At 41.7% G+C, this 25050-nt stretch overlaps 2 protein-coding genes across 2 annotated transcripts in view; one reads left to right on the forward strand and one right to left on the reverse strand.

Moving 5' to 3' along the window:
* The window catches only part of LOC115205719 (proton-coupled amino acid transporter 1-like), a 60005-nt gene extending 38174 nt beyond the window's left edge, over nt 1–21831 (reverse strand). The window contains exons 1-10 of the mRNA XM_029771985.1: nt 21182–21831; nt 14473–14565; nt 13611–13737; nt 13248–13338; nt 12304–12392; nt 11048–11137; nt 10559–10643; nt 3327–3545; nt 822–920; nt 471–637 (exon numbers count right to left, since the gene is read on the reverse strand). Coding sequence (XP_029627845.1) covers nt 471–637; nt 822–920; nt 3327–3545; nt 10559–10643; nt 11048–11137; nt 12304–12392; nt 13248–13338; nt 13611–13737; nt 14473–14503 — 998 coding nt within the window. The 5' untranslated portion in view covers nt 14504–14565; nt 21182–21831. The remainder of the gene's footprint in view (nt 1–470; nt 638–821; nt 921–3326; nt 3546–10558; nt 10644–11047; nt 11138–12303; nt 12393–13247; nt 13339–13610; nt 13738–14472; nt 14566–21181) is intronic.
* A 135-nt stretch (nt 21832–21966) lies between these two features.
* LOC115205718 (copper transport protein ATOX1) lies at nt 21967–24267 on the forward strand. The gene is made up of 3 exons (XM_029771984.1): nt 21967–22098; nt 23435–23507; nt 23702–24267. The coding sequence occupies exons 1-3, from the start codon at nt 22090–22092 to the stop codon at nt 23827–23829; spliced, it is 210 nt and encodes a 69-aa protein (XP_029627844.1). The 5' UTR covers nt 21967–22089; the 3' UTR covers nt 23830–24267.
* The last annotated feature ends 783 nt before the right edge of the window (nt 24268–25050 follow it).

The raw sequence follows: 25050 nt of genomic DNA on the forward strand, positions 1-25050 counted from the left end.
AAAGAGAAAGAAGAGAAGAAAGAAAAAAAGAGAGAGAGAGAAAAGAAGAAAAGGAAAAAAGAAAAAAGAGAAAGGAGAAAGAGAGAGAAAGAGGAGAAAAGAGAGAGAAGAGAAGAGAGAAAGAGAAAGAGAGAAAGATCCTATTTTGGTCAAATCTTCAAGACGATGCACACTTCAGGCAATCCAAAAATGCCCAAAAGCCTTTCGATGAATACAATTATGACCAGTGTTACACTGTTAAAAAATACATGTGCTTTGTGATTCAACACAGCACCATCTCTTCAGTACCTATGTGATTCTATACAGCACCATCTCTTCAGTATCTATGTGATTCTATACAGCACCATCTATGTGATTCTATACAGCACCATCTCTACAGTACCTATGTGATTCTATACAGCACCATCTCTTCAGTACCTATGTGATTCTATACAGCACCATCTCTTCAGTACAATGTAAGAAGAACTCACCAGCAGTTGGGTAAGTTAAGGGTGACACTTCCCCCTATGGCCTCTCCAAAGGTGATGTACCCTATGGTCCCCAGGCTGATATAGAGGAAGGTGACGATGCCCATTCCCAGACATAGAACCATATTGAAACTCTGAGGCTTCTGCATCTTGTTCTCCAGGGGCAGGACCTGAGACATGAAGAGGAACAACGTTAGGTAACACTTCACCTTAAGTTGCCATTATACCTATGAAACTACACCGTACTAACTGTAGTAACGTTGTAATAATGCAATTATGTCAGTATTAACATGTAATTACATGGTAATAATGTTTTTTTGCGGCATATGTTCAACATGAACAGTAATACGTTACCACTCCTATCCCCTCGAAAGCAAAGATGGCCGTTCCAAAGAAGAGAGGGAAGTCTTTGGCATGACCCACCTTGGGCAGGTTGATATGATTTGGGATGTTCTGGAAATCAAAACAGATAAATTGGTTGAATATCAAATAAAGTCCAGTAAGGTCATTAAATAACAATGCATAGCAGTTAACATTATAGGATGTTTGAGCCTTCGCATAGATTCTACTAGTGTCTGGAACTCTATTGGAGGGATACGACACCATTCTTCCACCACAAATTCCATCATTTGGTGTTTTGATGATGGTAGAAACACTGGAGGAAGCACACAGCCCAGCAGCCGCCCCAAGGGTCAGGGTCCCCCCCGGAGGTCACACAGTATATGAACATGTCATAAACCATGAATGTTTTAATTTATTTTTCATTACAGGAAATTCACTATTTTTCTAGCCAAAATAATGGGCTACTGGACATTTTTATTCACGGACCCTAAGCATGATGGGATGTTAACTGCATAATTAACTCTGAAAACACATCTGTGTGGAAGCACCTGCTTTCAGTATACTTTGTGTCCTTCATTTACTCAAGCAGTTTCCTTTGTTTACGCAGGTACCTGTATTTTGATCTATTATACATCTGTTTGGGTTAGTGATCATTTGAAGTGGCTCCATTTGCCCTCAGCATGCATTTATTCACCATTCTGAATGTCTTAAGCAACGATGGGCAACTTTGATGGAGGTGGGGGCCACAAAACCAATCAGAATTCATCATGAAGGGCCGCAGGGGCTCACGGCTCAACACCCACATCGATACCCACACAGTCAGAGCTGGCTCTAGCCTATTTGTTTGTTTTAAAGCACGTTTGCTGCAATTCTACTCATTTAGCCATGGAGCAGAGAGAATATTTAGCCATGGAGCAGAGAGAACAATGTGCAGTTTTTAACATGATATCTGATGGTCAATGGGGGCCCCCCAGTCAGTAATTTCACCAGGATTATTTTAAAAGGTTTAGATAGCTGGCCGCTAGACTCACTATAAAATGTCAGCTGACATTGGCTAACTGAGTAACTGGCAGTGACTGGCATAAAAAGAGAAAAATTGCTGATGTACAACCAAATTTCGAAAATTGCACCTTGGGTATTCTACTATTGTAACTCTCAACAGTAAATTGAGACCACGACAGAGTTCCTAGTTGCCAATCCCTGGTCTAAAATGAATTGCACCCCTCGGTCTTGGTCTCGACTCGGACTCGATTTGCGCCGGTCTTGAATTGGTCTCGAACACAACACTGCCTGTCACTAGTCATTGCCTCTTCATCCATAACAACCACAACCCAATCAGTGGAGAGATAGAGGTGGCGGGGCTGGTTGCTATAGAATGCCTACATTAGAATGATATATTGTTGGAACATTTCATTATATACATAATATGCAGTGGATTTAGATGGCTACTATTGTTATGAATGGATGTTTTGTTAAGAATGGATAACATTGTTAAGAATGGATAACATTGTTAAGAATGGATAACATTGTTAAGAATGGATAACATTGTTAAGAATGGATAACTTTGTTAAGAATGGATAACTTTGTTAAGAATGGATGCTTTGTTAAGAATGGATGCTTTGTTAAGAATGGATGCTTTGTTAAGAATGGATGCTTTGTTAAGAATGGATGTTTTGTAGCTCTGCATCTAGTAAGTTATGTATTTATTGTAATTCAGCTTTTAGCTGCCAACGTGTCCATCATGAACAAACTAACTAAAGCTGAGACAGGGAACGACTCCGTAAGTTACAGGCTTTTACATTTATATTTCAAGGTTGGAGGTTATCACGTAGACACGTTGGTGTCACCTCGTTAGTCAGTATCAGTTACACCTTTGCTGGCTTGTCATTTCATTAGTCAGAAGGTGTTTTACCTGTGCTGGCCCAGGGGATATTTAAGAGTGGCTGGCCCGGTGCTCCATTTGTCTGGAGAGATGTGGACGGTCAACTCCTTTAGTTGGCTCTCCCTATTTTGATTTCTAACAACAAAAACAAAAATTGGATTTTTCCCTGTTTTGCTCCACTTTGTGGTCTCCTTCCTGTCTAAGTTTGGTGTTGGTTTTAATTTTGTTTGCCTCTTCTTGGGCAAATTTTAGTGGGTGCTCATGGTGGGTGTCTTTTAGGTCCCAGTTGTTGCAAGTCAACTTTCAATAGACACCCTCATGAGTGTTTTTCAGAACCCCTCCTAAAACCAAACCTGTTTCGTTTTGGTTGTTGTTAGTGATTCTTTGTTAGTTCCCCCTTCTGTTTGACAACATTTTGGGGGGTTTCTTGCTAGGGAACGTAACACGTGCCATGGGACTGGTGTGTATTCATTAGTGCACACTGTAGCAAACTGTACCAAAATGTTTTGCAACAGAAAACTTTTCGCAATGAAAAGTTGCGTTTCTTATTTGGACAAGTTCATGTTAGTCCCTCCCCCCAGAAGACAGCCCTGCAGTACATACCGTGAAGCAGAAGACAGCCCTGCAATACCTACCGTGAAGCAGAAGAAGTAGATGAGGACCAGGCTAGTACACATGGCCAGGTTGGCTGCCAGAGAGAGGGGGGCCAGGTACTTCAGGTTTGGGGTGAACACCAGGGGTATAATGGCTGGCAGGAAACACAACATGTAGAGACGGGAGTCAAAGCTGGGGACGGTCACAGCCGTCTGGTTTCTGTGGCAGTTCATGGTTGTCCCGTTAGAAGCCTCCACCACCTGAAGAAAGAATGCCAAAGAATAGTGAAGACATAGTAGGGAATCCTTTTCACACGTCATGCCAACCTCAACTGTACTCTGCTGGATCTGGTATTTTCTTCATATTGCCCTTTCCAGCAAGGTGCAAGCAACTGACGGATAGTGATGGCTTTGGATTTCTGAACTTTAAATGTTATGAATCATTAGTTATAATAAGGACCTGAGGGGTGCCATAGCTGAGGGGCTACACCAGAGGTGGTTATCTGTAGGGGGTAGGTATATGGTGGGTGCAATTAAGCTTGGAATGTACTGACTGTAGGGAAAACAATCACGTAGCAGGCATTGATAAGGGGAGAGAGCCATGGATTAGTGATGAAGGGGGTCCAGGTCAGGTCACATTAAGGGAGAAGGAAAATGTTATTGCCAGTATCACTTAGTTTCCTGCCTAGCAATAAAGATAATGTTTAGCGAGAAGGAGGAGACTTCACCCAAAGTGGGGTACAAATACCACCACTATCGTAAACATGTTTTTGTCACTTCAGCTGTTCTATCCTTTGGGAAGAATAAACTTGGTTTAAGCTTTCATAGTGTCCGATGAGTTCTTACTCTAATAATTAGAAGGGTTGGCGTTGTCGGCAGGATTCACCATGATTTATAGTCAAACCAGAGAGTCCAGAGCTGGCAACAAACAAGGTAGGCACAGTTCCTACACCTGTTTCCACTCATTTTGACATCTTGGGGAGATTAGAATCGTAGGCTGAACAAATATAGGATACGGATCTAGAAAGCCTGAGTTTATTCAGTAGGCCCATTGAGAAACGACCGGTCGTAAATATATGGTGTAGGGTGGGTTCCTTTAAGGATAGGTCCCAAGTGGAGGTTTTCCTCTGCAAGATCTGTAAAAAAGGGACAAAAGTCCCAGCTGCAGTGACAGTGAGGCAGTAGAGCATATGTGGATAATGATAAGAAGGTTGCCTATAAATTCTGAAGGAAAGCCACATGCATGGTTAAAAAAAAAGCAATAAGATTTTCTAACACTGTTTGAGATTCGTATAGGAACAATAGCAATAAGAAGAGAGGTTGGTTTATGCCCTATTGGGGCGGTGAACCGTGACAGATGATGTGGAAATAGGAAGACAAGTGTGAATCATTTTGGTAATGTGTGTTATCAACAACAGTGATATTTGATGCGCAACACTTGAATAAGACATTGAGTCATCCGTATTCTCCAGTAATACATTTGCAGACGCTATAATAGTGGTTCTATTACAAGGTATTAAGTGCCGTGACCAATAAAAGGCACAAATACCATAACTATTCTCCGAGGAAGTGGGTAGCGCTACCTTGGAAAATAGTTAATAGGAGGTGAGTATTATAGACAGGAGTGAAGAATTGTAAAAACGCCCTGGACACCGTCGGGAGAGGTTTGGGAATAATAACTATTGATATGGTAGAGCGGAGCTGTAGAATTGTAATAAAGCTATGGCGGCGCTGAAAGAAGCGCAAGAGCATTCTACCAATTTGGCTCGAATATGGGAAACATTTTGCAAACTGGGTCAAATTGGCCCGCACTTCCCTGTTGGCGGAAAATTCGAATCAAATAAAGAACTCAGAGATGCTGTTGTGCACAATGACGTCAATGATAAATCGCTAGCTCAATATACAAGTGTTTTGATGTCAGCGTTTTATCAACAGACGAGTATAACTGATAAAAATGAAATTAGTAAATGTACTCAGCTTCAAAAAGATAGGGTACGTGAGTACATAGATATAATTTGTTTTGATGGCAGGTTTGAAACCTGTGATCAAAATGGCAATTGTGGGGGTAGTGGATGAAATAGAGCAGGATGCTTTATGAGTGGAAAAAAAAACTCCGGCCACAGGGAAAGTCACTAACTATAGTTTCAATGGCCAAGGTAAGACAAAGAAACTTAGAGAAAAAACATCAAAGGTGTGGGGCTGTTGGTCATTGGAAAAAGGAGTGTAAAGTAGGAATGGAGCCTGCTGTATACGGAAGAAATGCTGCCAAGCAAGCGTTTGCCTCTTTTTCAAAAGAGCAACAACAAATCCTCCTGAAAGTAGGACAGAAAACTTCCACACAGCGGTGTATGGCCTCGGTACGATCGGTAGTAGGTCATAGAGATTACAGTTTCTATGTGAAGGAAAACGTATGAGACCACGTCTTACACAACTTTTTAATAGATGCCAGGATCAAATATCTCGGATTCCTTATGATGAGAAATTGGCTAAATTTGCCAAAGGAAAAAGCATTTTGGGTTGAAGAATCTAGGCGAAATACCAGGGGGATGGATTGTAATGAGGCAACACATTAGCATTATCTGACCAAACACTCAGAAAACCTTGGGAGGTTTTTAATCTCATGAGACATTCTGTCATTTTATTATGAATAAATGTACATTTTATGTTGTCTTATTCTGAAATAGATTTCTAGAATGGACGAAAGGGTGGAGGGGTCACGAGGAATTAGCATAGGGGTACATCTAAAATTAACTTTACATTTTTTGTTCATGAACATGGTAGTGTGGTGGTTATGCAGAATCATGTGGAAAAGAGACCAGTGAATCGTTGGACTCGGTGGTGAGATAAAGTCGCCGTGTCTAAGGGTAGTACATGCTAAATAAAAGATAAATAAAGGATGGGGTGGATTAAAACAAATGTTTAATGATTGGGATAAGGACAGTGGATTTACCATTATCATCTTTGGTTTATAATTAATACTTTTGGATTGCTGATTAAGATGTAGCATAGTGAATGCTAACAAAATGTACACTTTGTTTTCCAGAAGAGGAGGGGGTGTCATTATCTCTCGTTGGAATGTTCCCTGAGATTGTGGTATTGGGGAGAACAGTTAGTGATATTCAGCAGTTTTAAGTGTAAAAGGTTCTGGATTAGAAATGGAGTTCCAGATAAGGCCTGTTCATCACACACACACACACACACACGCACCTTACCGGTTATGAGTATGCGTTAGTGGTGTTGATACTGTGGGATTTATTTTGTTTGGGGTCTTATCAATTTGGTATGCAATTACTTTACTTTATGAGATACCATTATTTCCATATGGAGTTATCAAGAGTTGTAATTCTAAATTGATTGGTTATTCGAATTAGTTTATTTTTGATGGAACATGTTTTAGAATCACAATGTGAATCATGTGTTCGAAGAGGAAATTACCAGTTCACTTGGGCCCTGGTCTTTAGGTAAATACACACATGTATTTTGTTCAGTCTGCATAGAGAAGGAAAAATATATGTTAATGAGGGTTGACAGTTACTCCAAATGGATTGTGATATGTGAATTGATGATTTCATTTTTTTTGTCTTTGTATCGATACAAATTTCACCAGATTGGGTCTACTGTATTGTTAGGTTAGTGTGCCAACTGCATGATCTGGTAACTTTTCAGAGAGGTCAGCAGTAAAATAAGGGAGTATGAACTAATTTTGACAATGGTTGTTTCAACAGTAACAGTATGTTGTTATGCTCTTTGACATTTTTCGTAGAGATAATGTTATTAAAAAAATTGGGAATGTAATAATTTGCCATATAGTCAATGCTTGTCTGGATTTCCTGAATCCGAAATGAATTGAACTAAACTGTTGTTCTGATCTGTCCTCTTTATAGGTTATCATGGAAGGTGACGTCCGATTGTGTCTTAATGCATGTAGGAATAATATGACCACAAACAGTGTGTGTGAAACTCAAAACCCTCCCTAACCGGCTGAAGAAAGGGCAACAAAGGCATTCAATGCGACAGTGACTTTTAACACTCCAATCTGAGCCCGAGCCATTAACCTGAGTACGGGCGGCAGGAGTGCGCCATGAGTCCGGAGACCACGCATATGGAGTGAGCATGGAGAGAGAGAACATTCAAACTTCTCTCATGCTCCTGGTGTACTGGTGGGAGAAATGGACCAGACAGAATGGTAGTAGCGGCTCAGGTGAGAGGCTTGTGTAAGTGGGAAAAACTGATTACTTTATATTGAAATCGGGACATTAACAAGGGCCATCAAATGGGACAGGCAAGAGTTACATATGTGCCGTTGGGAAGGAGGAAGTGCCCGGGAGGGGGGGTTGTATTGAGTTAGGTCTACCAACTGCGAACAATTTAGAGTGAAAATGCATTGAGATACCGATCTTTCATTACCATGCCACTCGCAACAGGAAAACAGGGACAAAGGGAGGTTGTAATGAGAAGATTCATTACCAGCAATAAAAGGCCCCGTTTATAAATGTACATTCTAACCGTGATGATGTGTGCCAGATTGAGAAGCTCAAATTAGTGTGATTGACAGTCTTTAGTGCTTTACTTTGAGTCTTTCTAAATTTGGGTTGGATAATTTATAAAATGTTTTAGTTATGATTCAGCTACAGCGAGAGAGAGTTGCTCTCAAACAGTGAGGGGTGGGTGCACTGCCCAAATGTATTATACCTGGGAGGCTCTAGAAACCTTATCTTTAAGTGTCCTCTGACTGGGAGGTTATTGGAGAACTCACTGGATGATAGCTTGGTTCAAACATAATTTTTTTGTAAAAAAAAATGTTTTACCATGTCGTCAGAATTTTAATGTTAAATCGCATCAATGCATATAGATTGCTGGATGATACGGTACAATTAATTGCATACAAGGCTCATAGTCTGTGTCTTGCGTTAACACCCAAGGATGAAAATGAAGGAGCCGGGCACAGAGACCAGCATCACAAAGGCATAGAACATAACAGATGGACAGTTCTTTCCCCAGTTTAAGTCGCATCAAGGATGGTGTGAAATGATTAAACATGTACTTCTTCTTCTTTCCTTTTCAAGTCAATATGTTTTTAGGTTTTGTGGAACATAAGAGTGATCATTGTTCCAGAGGAAGGACTGATGTATATTGACTAATTGATTTAAGAATGTTTTAGTATGTTTATAAGAGGAGGTGTGCATTAGGAGTAGTGACTAGTGTGTTATGGGTTAGATAGAATGATATATGTGCAAATGTATCTATAGCAGGAAGTGAGGTAAACATGAAGCCTGTGGTTGAGACAGAATGTTTACATCAGGCTGTTAAGTGAGAAGGAATGTGACTGGGGTGGAGATCTGTGGAAGCTCATTAATGAAGGTCAGGGTGATAGAGTGGTATCATTCCCAGAGAACATGTACAGTTGAAGTCAGAAGTTTACATAGACCTTAGCCAAATACATTTAAACTCAGTTTTTCACAATTCCTGACATTTAATCTTAGTAAAGATTCCCTGTCTTAGGTCAGTTAGGATTACCACTTTATTTTAAGAATGTGAAATGTCAAAATCATAGTAGAGCGAATGATTCATTTCAGCTTTTATTTCTTTCATCACATTCCCAGTGGGTCAGAAGTTCACATACACTCAATTAGTATTTGGTAGCATTGCCTTTAAATGGTTTAACTTGGGTCAAACATTTCGGGTAGCCTTCCACAAGCTTCCCACAATAAGTTGGGTGAATCTTGGCCCACTCCTTCTGACAGAGCTGGTGTAACTGAGTCAGGTTTGTAGGCCTCCTTGCTCGCACACATTTTTCAGTTCTGCCCACAAATTTTCTACGGGATTGAGGTCAGGGCTTTGTGATGGCCACTCCAATACCTTGACTGTGTTGTCCTTAAGCCATTTTGCCACAACTTTGGAAGTATGCTTAGGGTCATTGTCCATTTGGAAGACCAATTTGCGACCAACCTTTAACTTCCTGACTGATGTCTTGAGATGTTGCTTCAATATATCCTCATCATTTTCCTTCCTCATGCTGCCATCTATTTTGTGAAGTGCACCAGTCCCTCCTGCAGCAAAGCACCGCCACAACATGATGCTGCCACCTGTGTTCTTCAGCTTGCAAGCATCCCCCTTTTTCTCCAAACATAACGATGGTCATTATGGCCAAACAGTTCTATTTTTGTTTCATCAGACCAGAGGACATTTCTCCAAAAAGTACAATCTTTGTCCCCATGTGCAGTTGCAAACCGTAGTCTGGCTTTTTTATGGCAGTTTTGGAACAGTTGCTTCTTCCTTGCTGAGCGGCCTTTCAGGTTGTGTCAATATAGGACTCGTTTTACTGTTGATATAGATACTTTTGTACCTGTTTCCTCCAGCATCTTCACAAGGTCCTTGTGTTTTTTTTCTGAGGTCTTGGCTGATTTCTTTTGATTTTTCCCATGATGTCAAGCAAAGAGGCACTGAGTTTGAAGGTAGGCCTTGAAATACATCCACAGGTACACCTCCAATTGACTCAAATTATGTCAATTAGTCTATCAGAAACTTCTAAAGCCATGACATAATTTTCTGGAATTGTTTTCAGCGGCAGGGAGACTAGTCAGAATCGAGGGAAAGATGAACAGAGTAAAGTACAGAGAGATCCTTGATGAAAACCTGATCCAGAGCGGTCTGGACCTCAGACTTGGGCGAAGGTTCACCTTACAACAGGACAACGACCCTAAGCACACAGCCAAGACAACGCAGGAGTGGCTGTTTTTTCTTTGTCATTATGGGGTAGATTGTGTAGATTGATGAGGGTGAAAAAAACTATTTAATCAATTTTAGAATAAGGCTGTAACGTAACAAAATGTGGAAAAAGTCAAGAGGTCTGAATACCTTCCGAATGCACTGTAGCTGAGTAACAGAACGAGCAGAAGAGTTTGGCTGGAATCTTGTCCACACCAGTGATGATAACATCCAAACTGCTGGCATCTTATCCACACCAGTGATGATAACATCCAAACTGCTGGAATCTTGTCCACACCAGTGATGATAACATCCAAACTGCTGGAATCTTGTCCACACCAGTGATGATAACATCCAAACTGCTGGAATCTTGTCCACACCGGTGATGATAACATCCAAACTGCTGGAATCTTGTCCACACCAGTGATGATAACATCCAAACTGCTGGAATCTTGTCCACACCAGTGATGATAACATCCAAACTGCTGGTACTGCTCAGGAAGAAGTAAACAATACCACCTGGTGGTGTGAAACAGTACTAGTCAACTTGATGACATGTCCCCTACCTGTTTGAAGTTGTCACTGAGGAAGACGAAGTAGACACAGCAGAAACCCAGCTGGGTGATGATCAGAAACACGTTCACTATCCGCCTGAAGGAAAACAGGGACAAGGACACAAATAAACATCGGTTCTAAACATTAGAGGGGACTGAAAACACCAGATATTAACCAAACACTTATTGAATAAGGTGAAAACACAAGCCATAATATAGAAGACTCTAGGGAGTTCCACTTGTTATTACAGAATACATTTCATATGATTCATAACCTTCCTGTAGGTTCTTCTACAGAAACTACTGTAGCCACATTCTACAGTAACTACTGTACACACATTCTACAATAGACACATTCTACAGTAACTACTGTACACACATTCTACAATAGACACATTCTACAGAAACTACTGTAGCCACATTCTACAGTAACTACTGTACACACATTCTACAAGACACATTCTACAGTAACTACTGTAGACACATTCTAGATATATTTACCTCCCCCATATTGAGTGCCTTCTCAGCCACGAGACATTCTCCATACCATACTGCACAGCATCACCATAGTCCAGAAAGGGCTTGTTCAACCTAGAAGAGAGGGAACATCCCTCAGGGCCCAGATTCAGATCTAGGATCAGATCTACCTTGTCCATGTAATCTTATTCATTTTGGTCTGAATGGAAAAAAACGGATACTGATATAACTGATATACCATTATTAACCTGTTTGATTGTATAACAGAGAACAGGGTTGTGAACAATGGATGTTGAGTATCCAACGCAACTGAAATCTAGGGTGCATTCACATTGTGCTCGTTTAGTTTCAGTTTGCTTGTATTACAAAATAAAAACGCTTTTCACTTCTCCTACAAAAGGAAATTAACCACACCAGTTCAACAACATAACTTGCAGTCTGAACACACCCATAAGGATGTTACTACAACATAGTGGACTCAAATTCATTAAACATCCTGCTTTATCCAATACTAAGCTTGATGGCATAGCTGCATCGTGGTGACATTGACTTAGATTAGAGTATGAACTGAACACATTTCCCCATTACAGTTTCCAGGACAATGTGAGAGATTTCCTCATAGACATCAAACTCAAGCGCATAATGTACTTCTCTTCTTGATTCTTGACTCAAACCATACTGAACAAAAATATAAAAATGCAACGTGCTACAATTTCAAAGATTTTACAGAGTTACAGTTCATAAAAGGAAATCAGTCCATTGAAATAAATTCATGAAGCCCCTGTATAATCAGCTTCTTAATATGCCACACCTGTCAGGTGGATTGATTATCTTGGCAAAGGATAAATGCTCACTAACAGGGATGTAAACACATTTTTACACAACATTTTAGAGAAAGCTTTTTGTGCATATGGAACATTTCAGGGATCTTTTATTTCAGCTCATGAAACATGGGACCAACACTTTACATATTGAGTTTATATTTTTGTTCAGTATAGCTGTACAACAGTATGCACAACAATTGGATCTGTTTATGGGGCTCCCGGGTGGCACAGCGGTCTAAGGCACTGTGATTGAGGCGTCACTACAGACACCCTGGTTCAAATCCAGGCTGTGTCACAACCGGCCGTGATTGGGAGTCCCGGGTTTGTCCGGTGTAGGCCGTCATTGTAAATAAGAATTTGTTCTTAACTGACTTGCCTAGTTAAAGAAAAAAATATATAATTATGGAACAACTGAGAAGTGCTGCAGACAAATGGTGTGAGAAAGGCTCCACTTACTTTGCACTGAGGTGGTGGGAACATTTTACAAGCAGATTCATACAGTGGACTGCTATCATCCCCATGGCAAACAGACTCAGAGGTCCTAACTGGAAAGGAAGAGAGAAGACAGTGTCATTAGGTATAGTCACTAAGGTTGCAAAATTCAGGGAACTTTCAATAAATTCCCTGGTTTTCCCGAAATCCCGGTTGGAGGTTTCTAGAATCAGGAGAGAATAAGCAGAGAATCCGGAATCCTCCAACCAGGATTTCTGGAAAACAAGGGAATATATTGAAAGTTCCAGGAATTTCTGCAACCCTAATAGTCCCATTGGGATTGTGTCATTCGCTCACACTGCACTGGCAGAATAAATGTATTAGCCATGGACATCTACTACAGAGCTATAGAATAGATCAAAGTAAGATTGTTGAAACAATGACAAAGGTTTTGAACAAATACAAGAGGACACCTGAATAAAATGGTGGGAGAACGATGTTCCCCTTCTAACCCTAACCCTTACCACAAGGCCTGCATTCCTGACAGCCAGAGGTAGGCCTAGTAGCCCTGTACCGATGTTCCCCTCCTAACCCTTACCACAAGGCCTGCATTCCTGACAGCCAGAGGTAGGCCTAGCAGCTCTGTACCGATGTTCCCCTCCTAACCCTTACCACAAGGCCTGCATTCCTGACAGCCAGAGGTAGGCCTAGTAGCCCTGTACCGATGTTCCCCTCCTAACCCTTACCACAAGGCCTGCATTCCTGACAGCCAGAGGTAGGCCTAGTAGCCCTGTACCGATGTTCCCCTCCTAACCCTTACCACAAGGCCTGCATTCCTGACAGCCAGAGGTAGGCCTAGCAGCTCTGTACCGATGTTCCCCTCCTAACCCTTACCACAAGGCCTGCATTCCTGACAGCCAGAGGTAGGCCTAGCAGCTCTGTACCGATGTTCCCCTCCTAACCCTTACCACAAGGCCTGCATTCCTGACAGCCAGAGGTAGGCCTAGTAGCCCTGTACCGATGTTCCCCTTCAGGAGGTGGATCAGGGTCTGTAAAAACCTACAACATAACAAATAAAACATGATCAGTGTCAAATCACATCCCTTAATGCAATAATGTCATCAAACAATTATGAATACAGGGTCTCATACGCTCTCATATAATCAGCTCTTTGTAAGGGGCCTCAGGTCTCAGGATGGAAACTGTGCTGCTAGGGATTGACTTTGACTTTGTTTCAATACAACAATACAAATTACGCTCTTTGATTTTGTATGACCAAGAGCTGGAATGAAAATAATATACATATACGCATGTAACATAAACGTACTTACGAAGTCCCTGTTTGGCCTCCAATTCTCTCGTACCGAGAATCAGGTTCGGGGGGTAGAGGTGGAGTAGGACAGAGAACATCCTCCTCAGAGGTGCTCGCTGATATCCTGGAGAGAACTGGACCTGGGCCTGCAATACGGGGACACACAGTTGTTCCTACAGTTAGATTGGTACAACGGCAACTCAATAATACTTTATATTCAATCACAAAAATTCCCCAGTCAGAAGAATGTCTTAATTCTGCTGCTGAGATGACAGATTCTGCTACATTACTTCATACTGTAGATAGTAGGGTTGTACTACACAGAATCCCCACAGAAGGACCAGAGTTCTAGCCATAATCAGTCTGCTAGGCTGGGCCCTGCTTTGTTGACACAAACAAAGCAGTGTTAGCTAATGATCATCCCCAAACAAGACACTTTAGGCTACTTCTCATCCAAAAGAAAAACACTGAATGGAAAGTAATGAAATACATTATATCAGAAGAAGATAGCCTCTGTATGTGGAAAAATGTGTAATCTAATCAATCACTCGTTACATCAGTTTCCTGGATATGTTCACTAGGCAAATGTCATGAATAGACATGATCTCATTCCTTCTTCTACATGTCAGAGAATCTTGTTTGTTCTACATAATATATTGCAAATCAGCACGTTCCACAACGTTGAGCCCTGCTGAATGCAGCCCAGGGCCTGTAATCATGAAGCTACTCAGAGTAGGAGTACTACTTCTAGCATCAAATAATATATCACCCTCCTGCTCATACGGAGACACTGGGAGTAGATGAGCAGTCCTACTCTGAGACACTATGAATACAGGTGTCTGTTCTGACTAAACAGAGCCATGGGGTTTCAAATTCAATACCGTCTTGGCGATTGTCAGTGTCAGAGATCATGGTTGGTCCGCTGCTGCTGGGTGGATCCTCCTGCTGCCTCTCCGATTCCTCCTCCAGAGACACTGTGGTAAGGACAATGTAATGGTAGTTCATTCCATGCTAAACTCACCAAAAAAAGAAACGTCCTCTCACTGTCAACTGCGTTTATTTTCAGCAAACTTAACATTTGTAAATATTTGTATGAACATAAGATTCAACAACTGAGACATAAACTGAACAAGTTCCACAGACATGTGACTAACAGAAATTGAATAATTTGTCCCTGAACAAAGGGGGAGTCAAAATCAAAAGTAACATTCAATACAGCTGGTGGCCACACCAGTTACTAAGTACTGCAGTGCATCTCCTCCTCATGGACTGCACCAGATTTGCCAGTTCTTGCTGTCAGATGTTACTCCACACTTCCACCAACGCACCTGCAAGTTCCCGGACATTTCTGGTGGGAATGGCCCTAGCCCTCACCCTCCGATCCAACTGGTCCCAAATGTGCTCAATGGGATTGAGATCCAGGCTCTTCGCTGGCCATGGCTGAACACTGACATTCCTGTCTTGCAGGAAATCATGCACACAACGAGCAGTATGGCTGGTGGCATTGTCATGATGCAGGGTCATGTCAGGATGGGTTTGTGCCCACAGGCGACGTTGTAGCTGGTGATGTCTGGTGAGGACCTGCCTTACAACAGGCCTACAAGCCCTCAGTCCAGCCTCTGTCAGCCTATTGCGGACAGTCTGAGCACTGATGGAGGGATTGTGCGTTCCTGGTGTAACTCGGGAAGTTGTTGTTGCCATCCTGTACCAGTCCCGCAGGTGTGATGTTCGGATGTACCGATCCTGTGCAGGTGTTGTTACACGTGGTCTGTCACTGCGAGGACGATCAGCTGTCCGTCCTGTCTCCCTGTAGCGCTGTCTTAGGCGTCTCACAGTACGGACATTGCAATTTATTGCCCTGGCCACATCTGCAGTCCTCATGACTCCTTGCAGCATGCCTAAGGCACGTTATCGCAGATGAACAAGGGACCCTGGGCATCTTCCTTTTGGTGTTTTTCTGAGTCAGTAGAAAGGCCTCTTTAATGTCCTAAGTTTTCATAACTGTGACCTTAATTGCCTACCATCTGTAAGCTGTTAGTGTCTTAACGACCGTTCCACAGGTGCATGTTCATTAATTGTTTATAGTTCATTGAACAAGCATGGGAAACAATGTTTAAACCCTTTACAATGAAGATCTGTGAAGTTACTTGGATTTTTACGAATTATCTTTGAAAGACAGGGTCCTGAAAAAAGGACGTTTCTTTTTTTGATGAGTTTATAAATGGTCTACCAGATACCAGACCTCAAGCACCAGCAGTGTTCTTATCTGGAGAAACCTAGAACTTCTGGAGTCGAGGCTAGTTCTGTTATTACTGTACAGTCAGTTTCTGACTGCGACTGCCAAACAACCTTGAAATTACAATTGCTGTTCTGAAAAGGAACGAGGCAGGCTACATTCTGTTCTCCTGTTCTGAAAAGGCAACGAGGCAGGCTACATTCTTTCTGTTCTCCTGTTCTGAAAAGGCAACGAGGCAGGCTACATTCTTTCTGTTCTCCTGTTCTGAAAAGGCAACGAGGCAGGCTACATTCTGTTCTCCTGGGAGTGTGACTTTTAATATTTTATTGTCTCTCTCGTGCGACAACATCCCAGGGCTTGGTTTAACTTCAACTTCTTTGTCAACACATGTACACACACACACACACACACACACACACACACACACACGTACCAATCCGTAAGTTCCCTCCCTCAGGGGAGTGACGGACAGTAAGTTATTAGTAGCACAACGTGCTACCACGTGTGCTGAAGAACAACTTAGACAATTAGCAAATAGTCAAGTGAGTTTTATTGGCTATTAGGCCTAATCAATATTGATTGTTTTTAGACTATCAAGTACAGTTTTTTTTTCTTGTTGCTGGATAGAAGAAAAATGATCTTGTATTGAAGATGATCATTCTGGGAAATAGCTAGTAGATTCTATTCATAGATCTCTAACCTGTTGCCGTCATGAAGCAATTCAATTTGCTGTATTTATTTACATTGTTGCAGGTTATGTTAAAAACGCAAATAAGCTGATTTCTCCTGACACGGATAATGCCAAAGTCATGCACAGTTCTACGGCTGATGCAATAGAAACACAGCACTGGAGCTTATAGACTTTCTCTTATACAGACAGTGAGTCCAGACCTTATAGACTCTCTCTTATACAGACAGTGAGTCCAGACCTTACAGATTCTACAAGTGTCTGGAACTCTATTGGAGGGATGAGCACCATTCTTCCACAATAAATTCCATCAAATGTTGGCAGATTGAGGTTTATTGTAACGAGTCTTGCCCTGGAAGTAGACTGAGCGATTTCCACTTGATAGGCCAGCTGCAAAGTCAAACTTGTCTGTTGTAAAAACTGATGAGCAGTGTTGTTAACGTTAGGGTTAAGGTTAGGTAAAAAAAAAAAAAAAAGGTTTTATGACAACTCTGCATTGCTGCCTCTAGGGCAAGACTCATGAGCAGTGTGGTTAACGTTAGGGTTAAAGTTTGGTTTAAAAATCAGATTTTATGACAACTCTGCATTGCTGCTTCCAGCGCAAGACTCATGACACGAATTAAAAACAGGTTCAGCCCCTGGTTCGACCGTGACCTTGCAGAGTTACTCCACCTAAAGAATTGCATTTGGCAAAAGGCTCGGCACACGCATACTCAGGCTGACTGGCTATCGTTCAGGCAAATGAGAAATAAGTGCACTCAGGCTATCCAGAAGGCCAAAGTTAGTTACTTTAAGGAGCAGTTCTCGATCTGTGGGTCTAACCCCAAGAAGTTCTGGAAAACGGTTAAAGACCTGGAGAATAAACCCTCCTCCTCACAGCTGCCCATGTCCCTTAATGTTGGTTATATGGTTGTTACTGACAAGGAGCACATGGCTGAGCTCTTTAATCACCACTTCATTAAGTCAGGATTCCTATTTGACTCAGCCATGCCTCCTTGCCCGTCCAACATTTCCTCATCTCCCACCCCTTCTAATGCGACTATCCCCGATGCTTCTCCCTCTTTTTCCAATGCCCCACTACAAATTTTCTCCCTGCAGGCGGTCACTGAGTCCGAGGTGCTAAAGGAGCTCCTGAAACTCCCCCAAAAAACATCTGGGTCAGATGGTTTAGACCCTTTCTTCCTTAAGGTTGCGGCCCCTATCGTCGCCAAGCCTATCACCAACCTTTTTAACCTGTCTTTCCTTTCTGGGAAGGTTCCCATTGCTTGGAAGGCAGCCACGGTCCGTCCTTTATTTAAAAAGGGAAGATCAAGCTGATCCTAACTTGTTATAGGCCAATTTCTATTTTGCCCTGTTTATCAAAAGTGTTGGAAAAACTTGTCAATAATCAACTGACTGGCTTTCTTGATGTCTATAGTATTCTCTCTGGTACGAAATCTGGTTTCCGCTTAGGTTATGAATGTGCCTTAAAGGTCCTAAAGCCACTTTCTACCACTCTAAAGTCCAAGCACCCTAGGAAGCTCTTTGCCACCTTTTCCTCCCTCCTGAATCCTCCCCCTCCTCTCCTCCCTCTCTGCGGATGACTTTGTCAACCATTTTGAAAAGAAGGTTGACGACATCCGATCCTCATTTGTTAAGTCAAACGACACCACTGGTCCTGCTCACATTGCCCTACCCTATGCTTTGACCTCTTTCTCCCCTCTCTCTCCAGATGAAATCTTGCGACTTGTGACGGCCGGCTGCCCAACAACCTGCCCTCTTGACCCTATCCCCTCCTCACTTCTCCAGACCATTTCCGGAGACCTTCTCCCTTACCTCACCTCGTTCATCAACTCATCCTTGACCGCTGGCTACGTCCCTTCCGTCTTCAAGAGAGCGAGAGTTGCTCCCCTTCTCATAAAACCTACACTCGATCCCTCCGATGTCAACAACTACAGACCAGTATCCCTTCTTTCTCTCCAAAACTCTTGAGCGTGCCGTCCTTGGCCAGCTCTCTTGCTAACTCTCTCAGAATGACCTTCTTGACCCAAATCAGTCAGGTTTCAAGACTGGTCATTCAACTGAGACTGCTCTTCTCTGTGTCACGGAGGCTCTCCGCACTGCTAAAGCTAACTCTCTCTCCTCTGCTCTCATCCTTCTAGAGTCTAGACCTATCTGCTGCCTTTGATACTGTGAACCATCAGATCCTCCTTTCCACCCTCTCCGAGTTTTAAAATTGATTGGTATGTATTTAAAAATATATATTTAATCTACACACAATACCACATAATGACAAAGCAAAAAACATTCGATTTTTTTGCAAATGTACTAAAAAGAAAAAAAATGATTTATCATATTTACATAAGTATTCAGACCCTTTACTTGAGTCTTCTTTGGTAAGACGCTACAAGCTTGGCACACCTGTATTTGGGGAGTTTCTTCCATTTTTCTCTGCAGATCCTCTCAAGGTCTGTCAGGTTGGATGGGGAGCGTTGCTGAACAGCTAATTTCAGGTCTCTCCAGAGACGATCGATTGGGTTGGGCCACTCAAGGACATTCAGAGACCTGTCCCGAAGCCACTCTTGCGCGGTCTTGGCAGTGTGCTTAGGGTCGTTGTCCTGTTGGAAGGTGAATTGTCACCCCAGTCTGAGGTCCTGAGCAGGTTTTCAACAAAGATCTCGTTGTACTTTGCTCCGTTCATCTTTCCCTTGATCCTGATTAGTCTCCCAGTACCTGCCGCTGAAAAACATCCCCACAGCATGATGCTGCCACCAACATGCTTCACCATAGGGATGGTGCCAGGTTTCCTCCAGACGTGACGCTTGGCATTCAGGCCAAAGAGTTCAATCTTGGTTTCATCTGACCAGAGAACCTTGTTTCTCATGGTCTGAGAGTCTTTAGGTGCCTTTTGGCAAACTCCAAGCGGGCTGTCATGGGCCTTTTACTGAGGAGTGGCTTCCACCTGGCCACTCTACCACAAAGGCCTGATTGGTGGAGTGCTGCAGAGATGGATGTCCTTCTGGAAGGTTCTTCCATCTCCACAGAGGAACTCTGGAGCTCTTTCAGAGTGACCATCGGGTTCTTGGTCACCTCCCTGACCAAGGCCCTTCTCCGCCGATTGCTCAGTTTGGCCCGGTGGCCAGCTCTAGGAAGAGTCTTGGTGGTTCCAAACTTCTTCCATTTAAGAATGATGGAGGCCACTGTGTCAAAGATTTCTATAACTAAGCCAAGATAGACCACAGCTTGTTGTTTCCAACGGGAACAACTGAGTCATAGTGGGCAGAACAAGCAAGGTGGGCGGGCAGAGCCAAGCACACGCTAGCGATATCCTATTGGTGCGTTCTGGTATACATCTACATATTTCCGTTAGAGAACGCCTAATCTGTGAAGTGCGCATGTGCAAAAACTAAATTTACATTTGCACTCGATAAACAGCATGATTTTTTTACAACATTTGTAAAGGGTAAAGTCTACAAAACTTAGTCTGTTCTGTTCATAACAGATTTTAGTTTCGGGAACAAAGAACTGTATTGAGATCAAATGTTTAATTGATAGGAAGATTTGCAGAATGTCAGCCAAGATCTATCTCTTTCCATCTTCTCCCACTGCCCGCCAGTGGGCTTCCCCCTCATTACCATATTTGGTAGTGAGAGGAAACACCAACCGGATGCTTCACAGTTATACATTCAGTGAAATATCTGTCTCATTGTTCTGTGACTGTGTTCTTGGGGACTTTCAATGCTGCAGACATTTTTTGGTTCCCTTTCCCAGATCTATGCCTCGACACAATCCTGTCTCGGAGCTCTACGGACAATTCCGTCAACCTCATAGCTTGTTTTTTTCTCTGACATGCACTGTCAACTGTGGGAGCTTATATAGACAGGTGTGTGTGTGCCTTTCCTAATTATGTCCAATCAATTGAATTTACCACAGGTGGACTCCAATCAAGTTATAAAAACATCTCAAGGATGATCAATGGAAACAGGATGCACCTAAACTTAATTTCAAGTCTCATAGGAAAGGGTCTGAATACTTATGTAAATAAGGTCTGTTATTTTTTTATGAATTTGTAAACATTTCTAAAGACCTGTTTTTGCTTTGTCATTATGGTTTATTGTGTGTAGATTGATGAGGGGAAAAAACGTAACAAAATGTGGAAAAAGTCAAGGGGTCTGAATACTTTCCGAATCCACTGTATCTGGACACAATAAGGATACATTAACTTATCATCAATTAACAGAATTACCAACAAAAGGGCTTTCGCACAGTAGCTGTCAGTTAGCTACTTACCCACAACTATCCACTTATTTTACTAGCAGACAAAAAAAGCTATATGTATGACTTAACGTCAGGTACCGCACTTTATAGTAGCAAGGCTATATGACCCCCTTACGAAAAAAAAGATTGCAGTAAGGGTGCAGTATAACTGCAGTTAGTACACTTTTACTGCAGTTTCAAAACTGTAATATTGTTTTGAATGGTCTCAAAGCCATTATCAGAAACCGTTCTGTTTGGGCTATATTCTTTAGCCAAACTAGCCTATATCAAGTTACAACATCATTGTTTGATCCCATATTACAGCTACACCACCTCCAGCTGGATAATGTTAGTTGACAACACATCAGTTTGTTTTGTATGGTCCAATCCTGGCTAATTAGCTAGCCGTGATTATTGTACTTTAATTCACCTGTAAAGCTGTGATTCCTGCCTCGGTAGTATTTACATCAAAGAAGTTCGCTGTAGGGGCATCTCTTGCTAAAGCAGTATTTTTCCTACCGTCGATATTGTACTGGTTGTGAGAGTAAGAGGCGATATCTGGTTCAATACAAGTGACCTGCTAGTGCTACCTATCTGAAGACCCCTTCCAAAACACAGGGGGGTTTGGTCACATGATCTGGAAGATGCCGCATATCAGCTGATTGAATTTTGGGTGCTTGGTTTTGTAGCTAGCTAGCTGGCTTGTTAGCAAACTAACTTTCCATCAAAATTAAGTCAATTATCGTTAGTGTGAAATCATGCCGATTGTCTGGTATGAAACATCACCCCAAACATTGAATTGGTCAAGTTGCTACAAGCGTGATCCCTGCGTGTTGTCCCATGGAGCAAGCTGGACAAGTTGTTATCAGAAAATACGCGCCATAATCTATCGTTATTGTGACATGTCATTTTTTCGCAGTCTCATATTTGGTTAATTTGTAGCAGTTTTGTTAAATGTTTTTTCCAAAATGTTCCAAACTTCCGTATTCCGGTGTGACGTTTTAAGGGCTCTGGGAAAAATTACCTGCAGCAATATTTTTATGAAAAAAAACGACTTCTCCCAAAATAATGTAATTTGAAAGTGTTCTGCAAAATAATTATATTGATATTAGTCAGTATAATTGTGCACTCGTCCCACCAACTTTCTACATGTGAATATTGAGTTAAATATGCAAAGTTACTTTCACCAATATCTAGCAACGTGTCGATGGTCCCTAACTTTGATGTACTTTAGCTAGCAAGCAAGGCAAGGCAGCATCATATTCAGCAGCTAGTTAGTCGTACAAGCGTTGAAAGAGGAGAAAGTCCATTGATCTTACGCTCTACCTCAACAGCAACATGACGACCGTGAGTTATTGAATAAATTCGCACATTGTTATTGTTACATAGTGCTGAGATTGGACTGCAGTGCTTTATACATAGCTAGTTAGTCTGATTAATCATGCTGTAATGCACAATTAATTGGTGTACAGCCTAATGCCTGCAAAATCGTGTACATGTTCCTTACAAGCCAGAATGTTTAATACAATTTATATTTAAACGTACTCTACCGGTTGTCTGTGCGGTTTGTCCTTGAGACAAAATATCCACAGGAAAGTATAGTTTACCTGAATCAGTATGTAGGCGTTGGGGACCTCTCTAACGCCCAGAAAGGTTCGATTTTAAACTCTCATTCACCAGCTCTGCGAGCGTTATGTCGAAATACGTCCGTTGATCACCAAATATGGAGTTTCGCTGAGCAACTATCTTCATTTACGGCCGGTATGTACATCGAAAAAATGTCTAAATTAAAATGTACAACCAACTGAAGAAAAAAAAACTGCCTATTTGGAACCTCCAATGTATTGAGCTGTTGTAGATTTCCGACCTGTGCGTGGCATTAATGAGTGATTAGAGGTGCTGAAAATGATTTTGTTTTTAGGTTGCTTGCACATTTTAAAAATAATAACTTAATGTTTTATAGAATTATATAGTCGTATGAACTCCATATTTGGTCATCAACGAAAGTATTTTGACATAATGCTTTCAGAACTGGTAAATGGGAGTTTGAATCTACGCTTTCTGAGTATTAGAGAGGTCTCTAACACTTAGACACCGGTTCAGGTAAACTACTTTCCTATGAAAGTGTGTATATATATATTTTTTAATTTAAGATTTTTTTTTTTGAATTATTGAAATCCGATTAAATAAAAGTTAACACAAGACAAATGTTCTCCATCCTCCCCTGATACAGAAAAACATGGGGTTTCATTGTCATGGCATTCTTGGTTCAATAGCTATTGATGAGAGAACCGAATATCCAATACAACAACAACAAAAAATATCGGTGCAGACTCGAACATATACCTAGCTGCTTTCTAAAAAGTCAGGTAAACAATACTTTCCTGTTGATATTTTGTCACAAATTTCAAGCAACTGAAGAACAAAATAAATCGCACAGACAACCAGTGTAGAGTAACTTTTTAAATGTAATTTTATTCCACATTCTGGCTTGTAAGAAACATTTACACGATTTTGCAGTCATTAGTTTCAGGCTGTATATACCAATTGTGTATTACAGCCTGATTAATCAGCCTAATAGCTGAGCTAGTCATTGCTTGCTAACTGATTAGCTGTCCCATACTAACATGAGAATGATGCCTAACTCCTGGAATATGAATCAGTTTGTGAATTATTCCCACAGAAGCACGAATTCTTTGTGGACATGACATGTGAGGGATGCTCTGGTGCAGTTACCCGAGTCCTCAATAAACTGGGTGAGTGTCTCTTATAGCTAAATGTCACAGCAAATCCAACTTTCTGGAACATCTAGAAGATGTTGTTAAACAGCACTCACATCCACACACACTTTGTTGAGAATCGTGTACTTTGGTTTAGCTAAATTCAGCAAATATAGATTGCTTGTTAAAATAAAACTATTTTCTCTTTCTGTCTTATTTGTCGGCGTAAGGTGGTGTCCAATTTGAGATCGACCTCCCCAACAAGAAGGTTTTCATTGAGTCTGACAAGGACACGGACGTGCTTCTGGAAACACTTAAGAAGACTGGAAAGGCAGCTAACTACATCGGCCCCAAGTGAAGAATCATCCTCTTTTCTTTTATAGAACAGGTGGACTCTCATGGTCTAAATATATTAAGTGACCTATCAATTCAATATTGACAAAACGTCCCATCCATCCCTTACAGCTCTTTCCTCTTCTCACCATTTGAAACCTGTTTTAGCCTAATTGTTCTTGTTTCTGTGTGTTAGCTGTTGGGTTGGTGCTTATCTGAAGGATGACTATGAGAAGAAAGAACCCTCTGACTGCAGAACAGTCTTGCTGTAATGTCTTCATGTATCACTGTAATGAGCTCGCGCTGCCAAGCTGTCCACTTTCGGTTATTTAAACACTTATTTATGCATCCCAAATGCCACCCTATGGACCCCGGTCCAAAGTAAGGCATTATATACGGAATAGAGTACTGTTTGGGACGCATCCACTATGAATATCCAGAGTAGATTACTGACAAAATGAAATAGAGCATGTCTATGGGTTAATGTTAGGCCTACTGCAGGTAAATTAGATTATGTAAGATTGAAGTCAGTTTTGTCATAATGAAGCAGCTATTGTAATTCACGTTGATTTGAACAGTTTGGGGGGGGGGGGGGGGGGGGGGTGGGAAGGGTAATCATCCTGTATTAAGTTTTCCTTTCATCTCTGAGTATTGTTCATGTTTACCCATATGTAAAATTAAAAAGTTGATTCTAGTCACCTGTTCTCTTATTTGTAATACAAAGGACAGCCTTCCATAGAAGGTTTGACTTAAAAGCTATTTGTTATCCCAACTAGATACTGCGCAAATGCAAAAAAAGGGCCAGCATACAAGTTTTAGAACTTCCTATATTGTGTGGGCTCACAAGTGGCGCAGCTGTCTAAGTAATTGCATCTCAGTGCAAGAGGTGTCACTACAGTCCCTGGTTCGATTCCAGGCTGTATCACATCCGGCCGTGATTGGGAGTCCCATAGGGTGGCGCACAATTGCCCAGCGTCGTCCGGAGTTGGCCGTCATTGTAAATAAGATATTGTTCTTAACTGACTTGCCTAGTTAAATAAAACTTTTTTTTTTAACGTCTTGCCAGATTCTGATGTGCCACTGGGTGGTAGTGTTAGTTCTTGGTTTAATTTGACTGGGGTAGCCGTCCCTGTCAGCGGTTCCATGGAATTAGACTTCAGTGTCTTGCACAATGACGTGTACATTTTTGCCATGCAAATGCAAACATCAGTTTTCAAAGATAAATGATTGAGCTGCAATGCTCTAA

This window comes from Salmo trutta, chromosome 13 (genome assembly GCF_901001165.1).
Source record: "Salmo trutta chromosome 13, fSalTru1.1, whole genome shotgun sequence".
Taxonomy (NCBI): domain Eukaryota; kingdom Metazoa; phylum Chordata; class Actinopteri; order Salmoniformes; family Salmonidae; genus Salmo; species Salmo trutta.

What these genes read in the sequence shown, in the direction of transcription:
- LOC115205718 (XM_029771984.1), top strand. An exon ending in CCGAGTCCTCAATAAACTGG is followed by an intron (nt 23,508 to 23,701) that starts GTGAGTGTCTCT and finishes TGTCGGCGTAAG; the next exon opens with GTGGTGTCCAATTTGAGATC.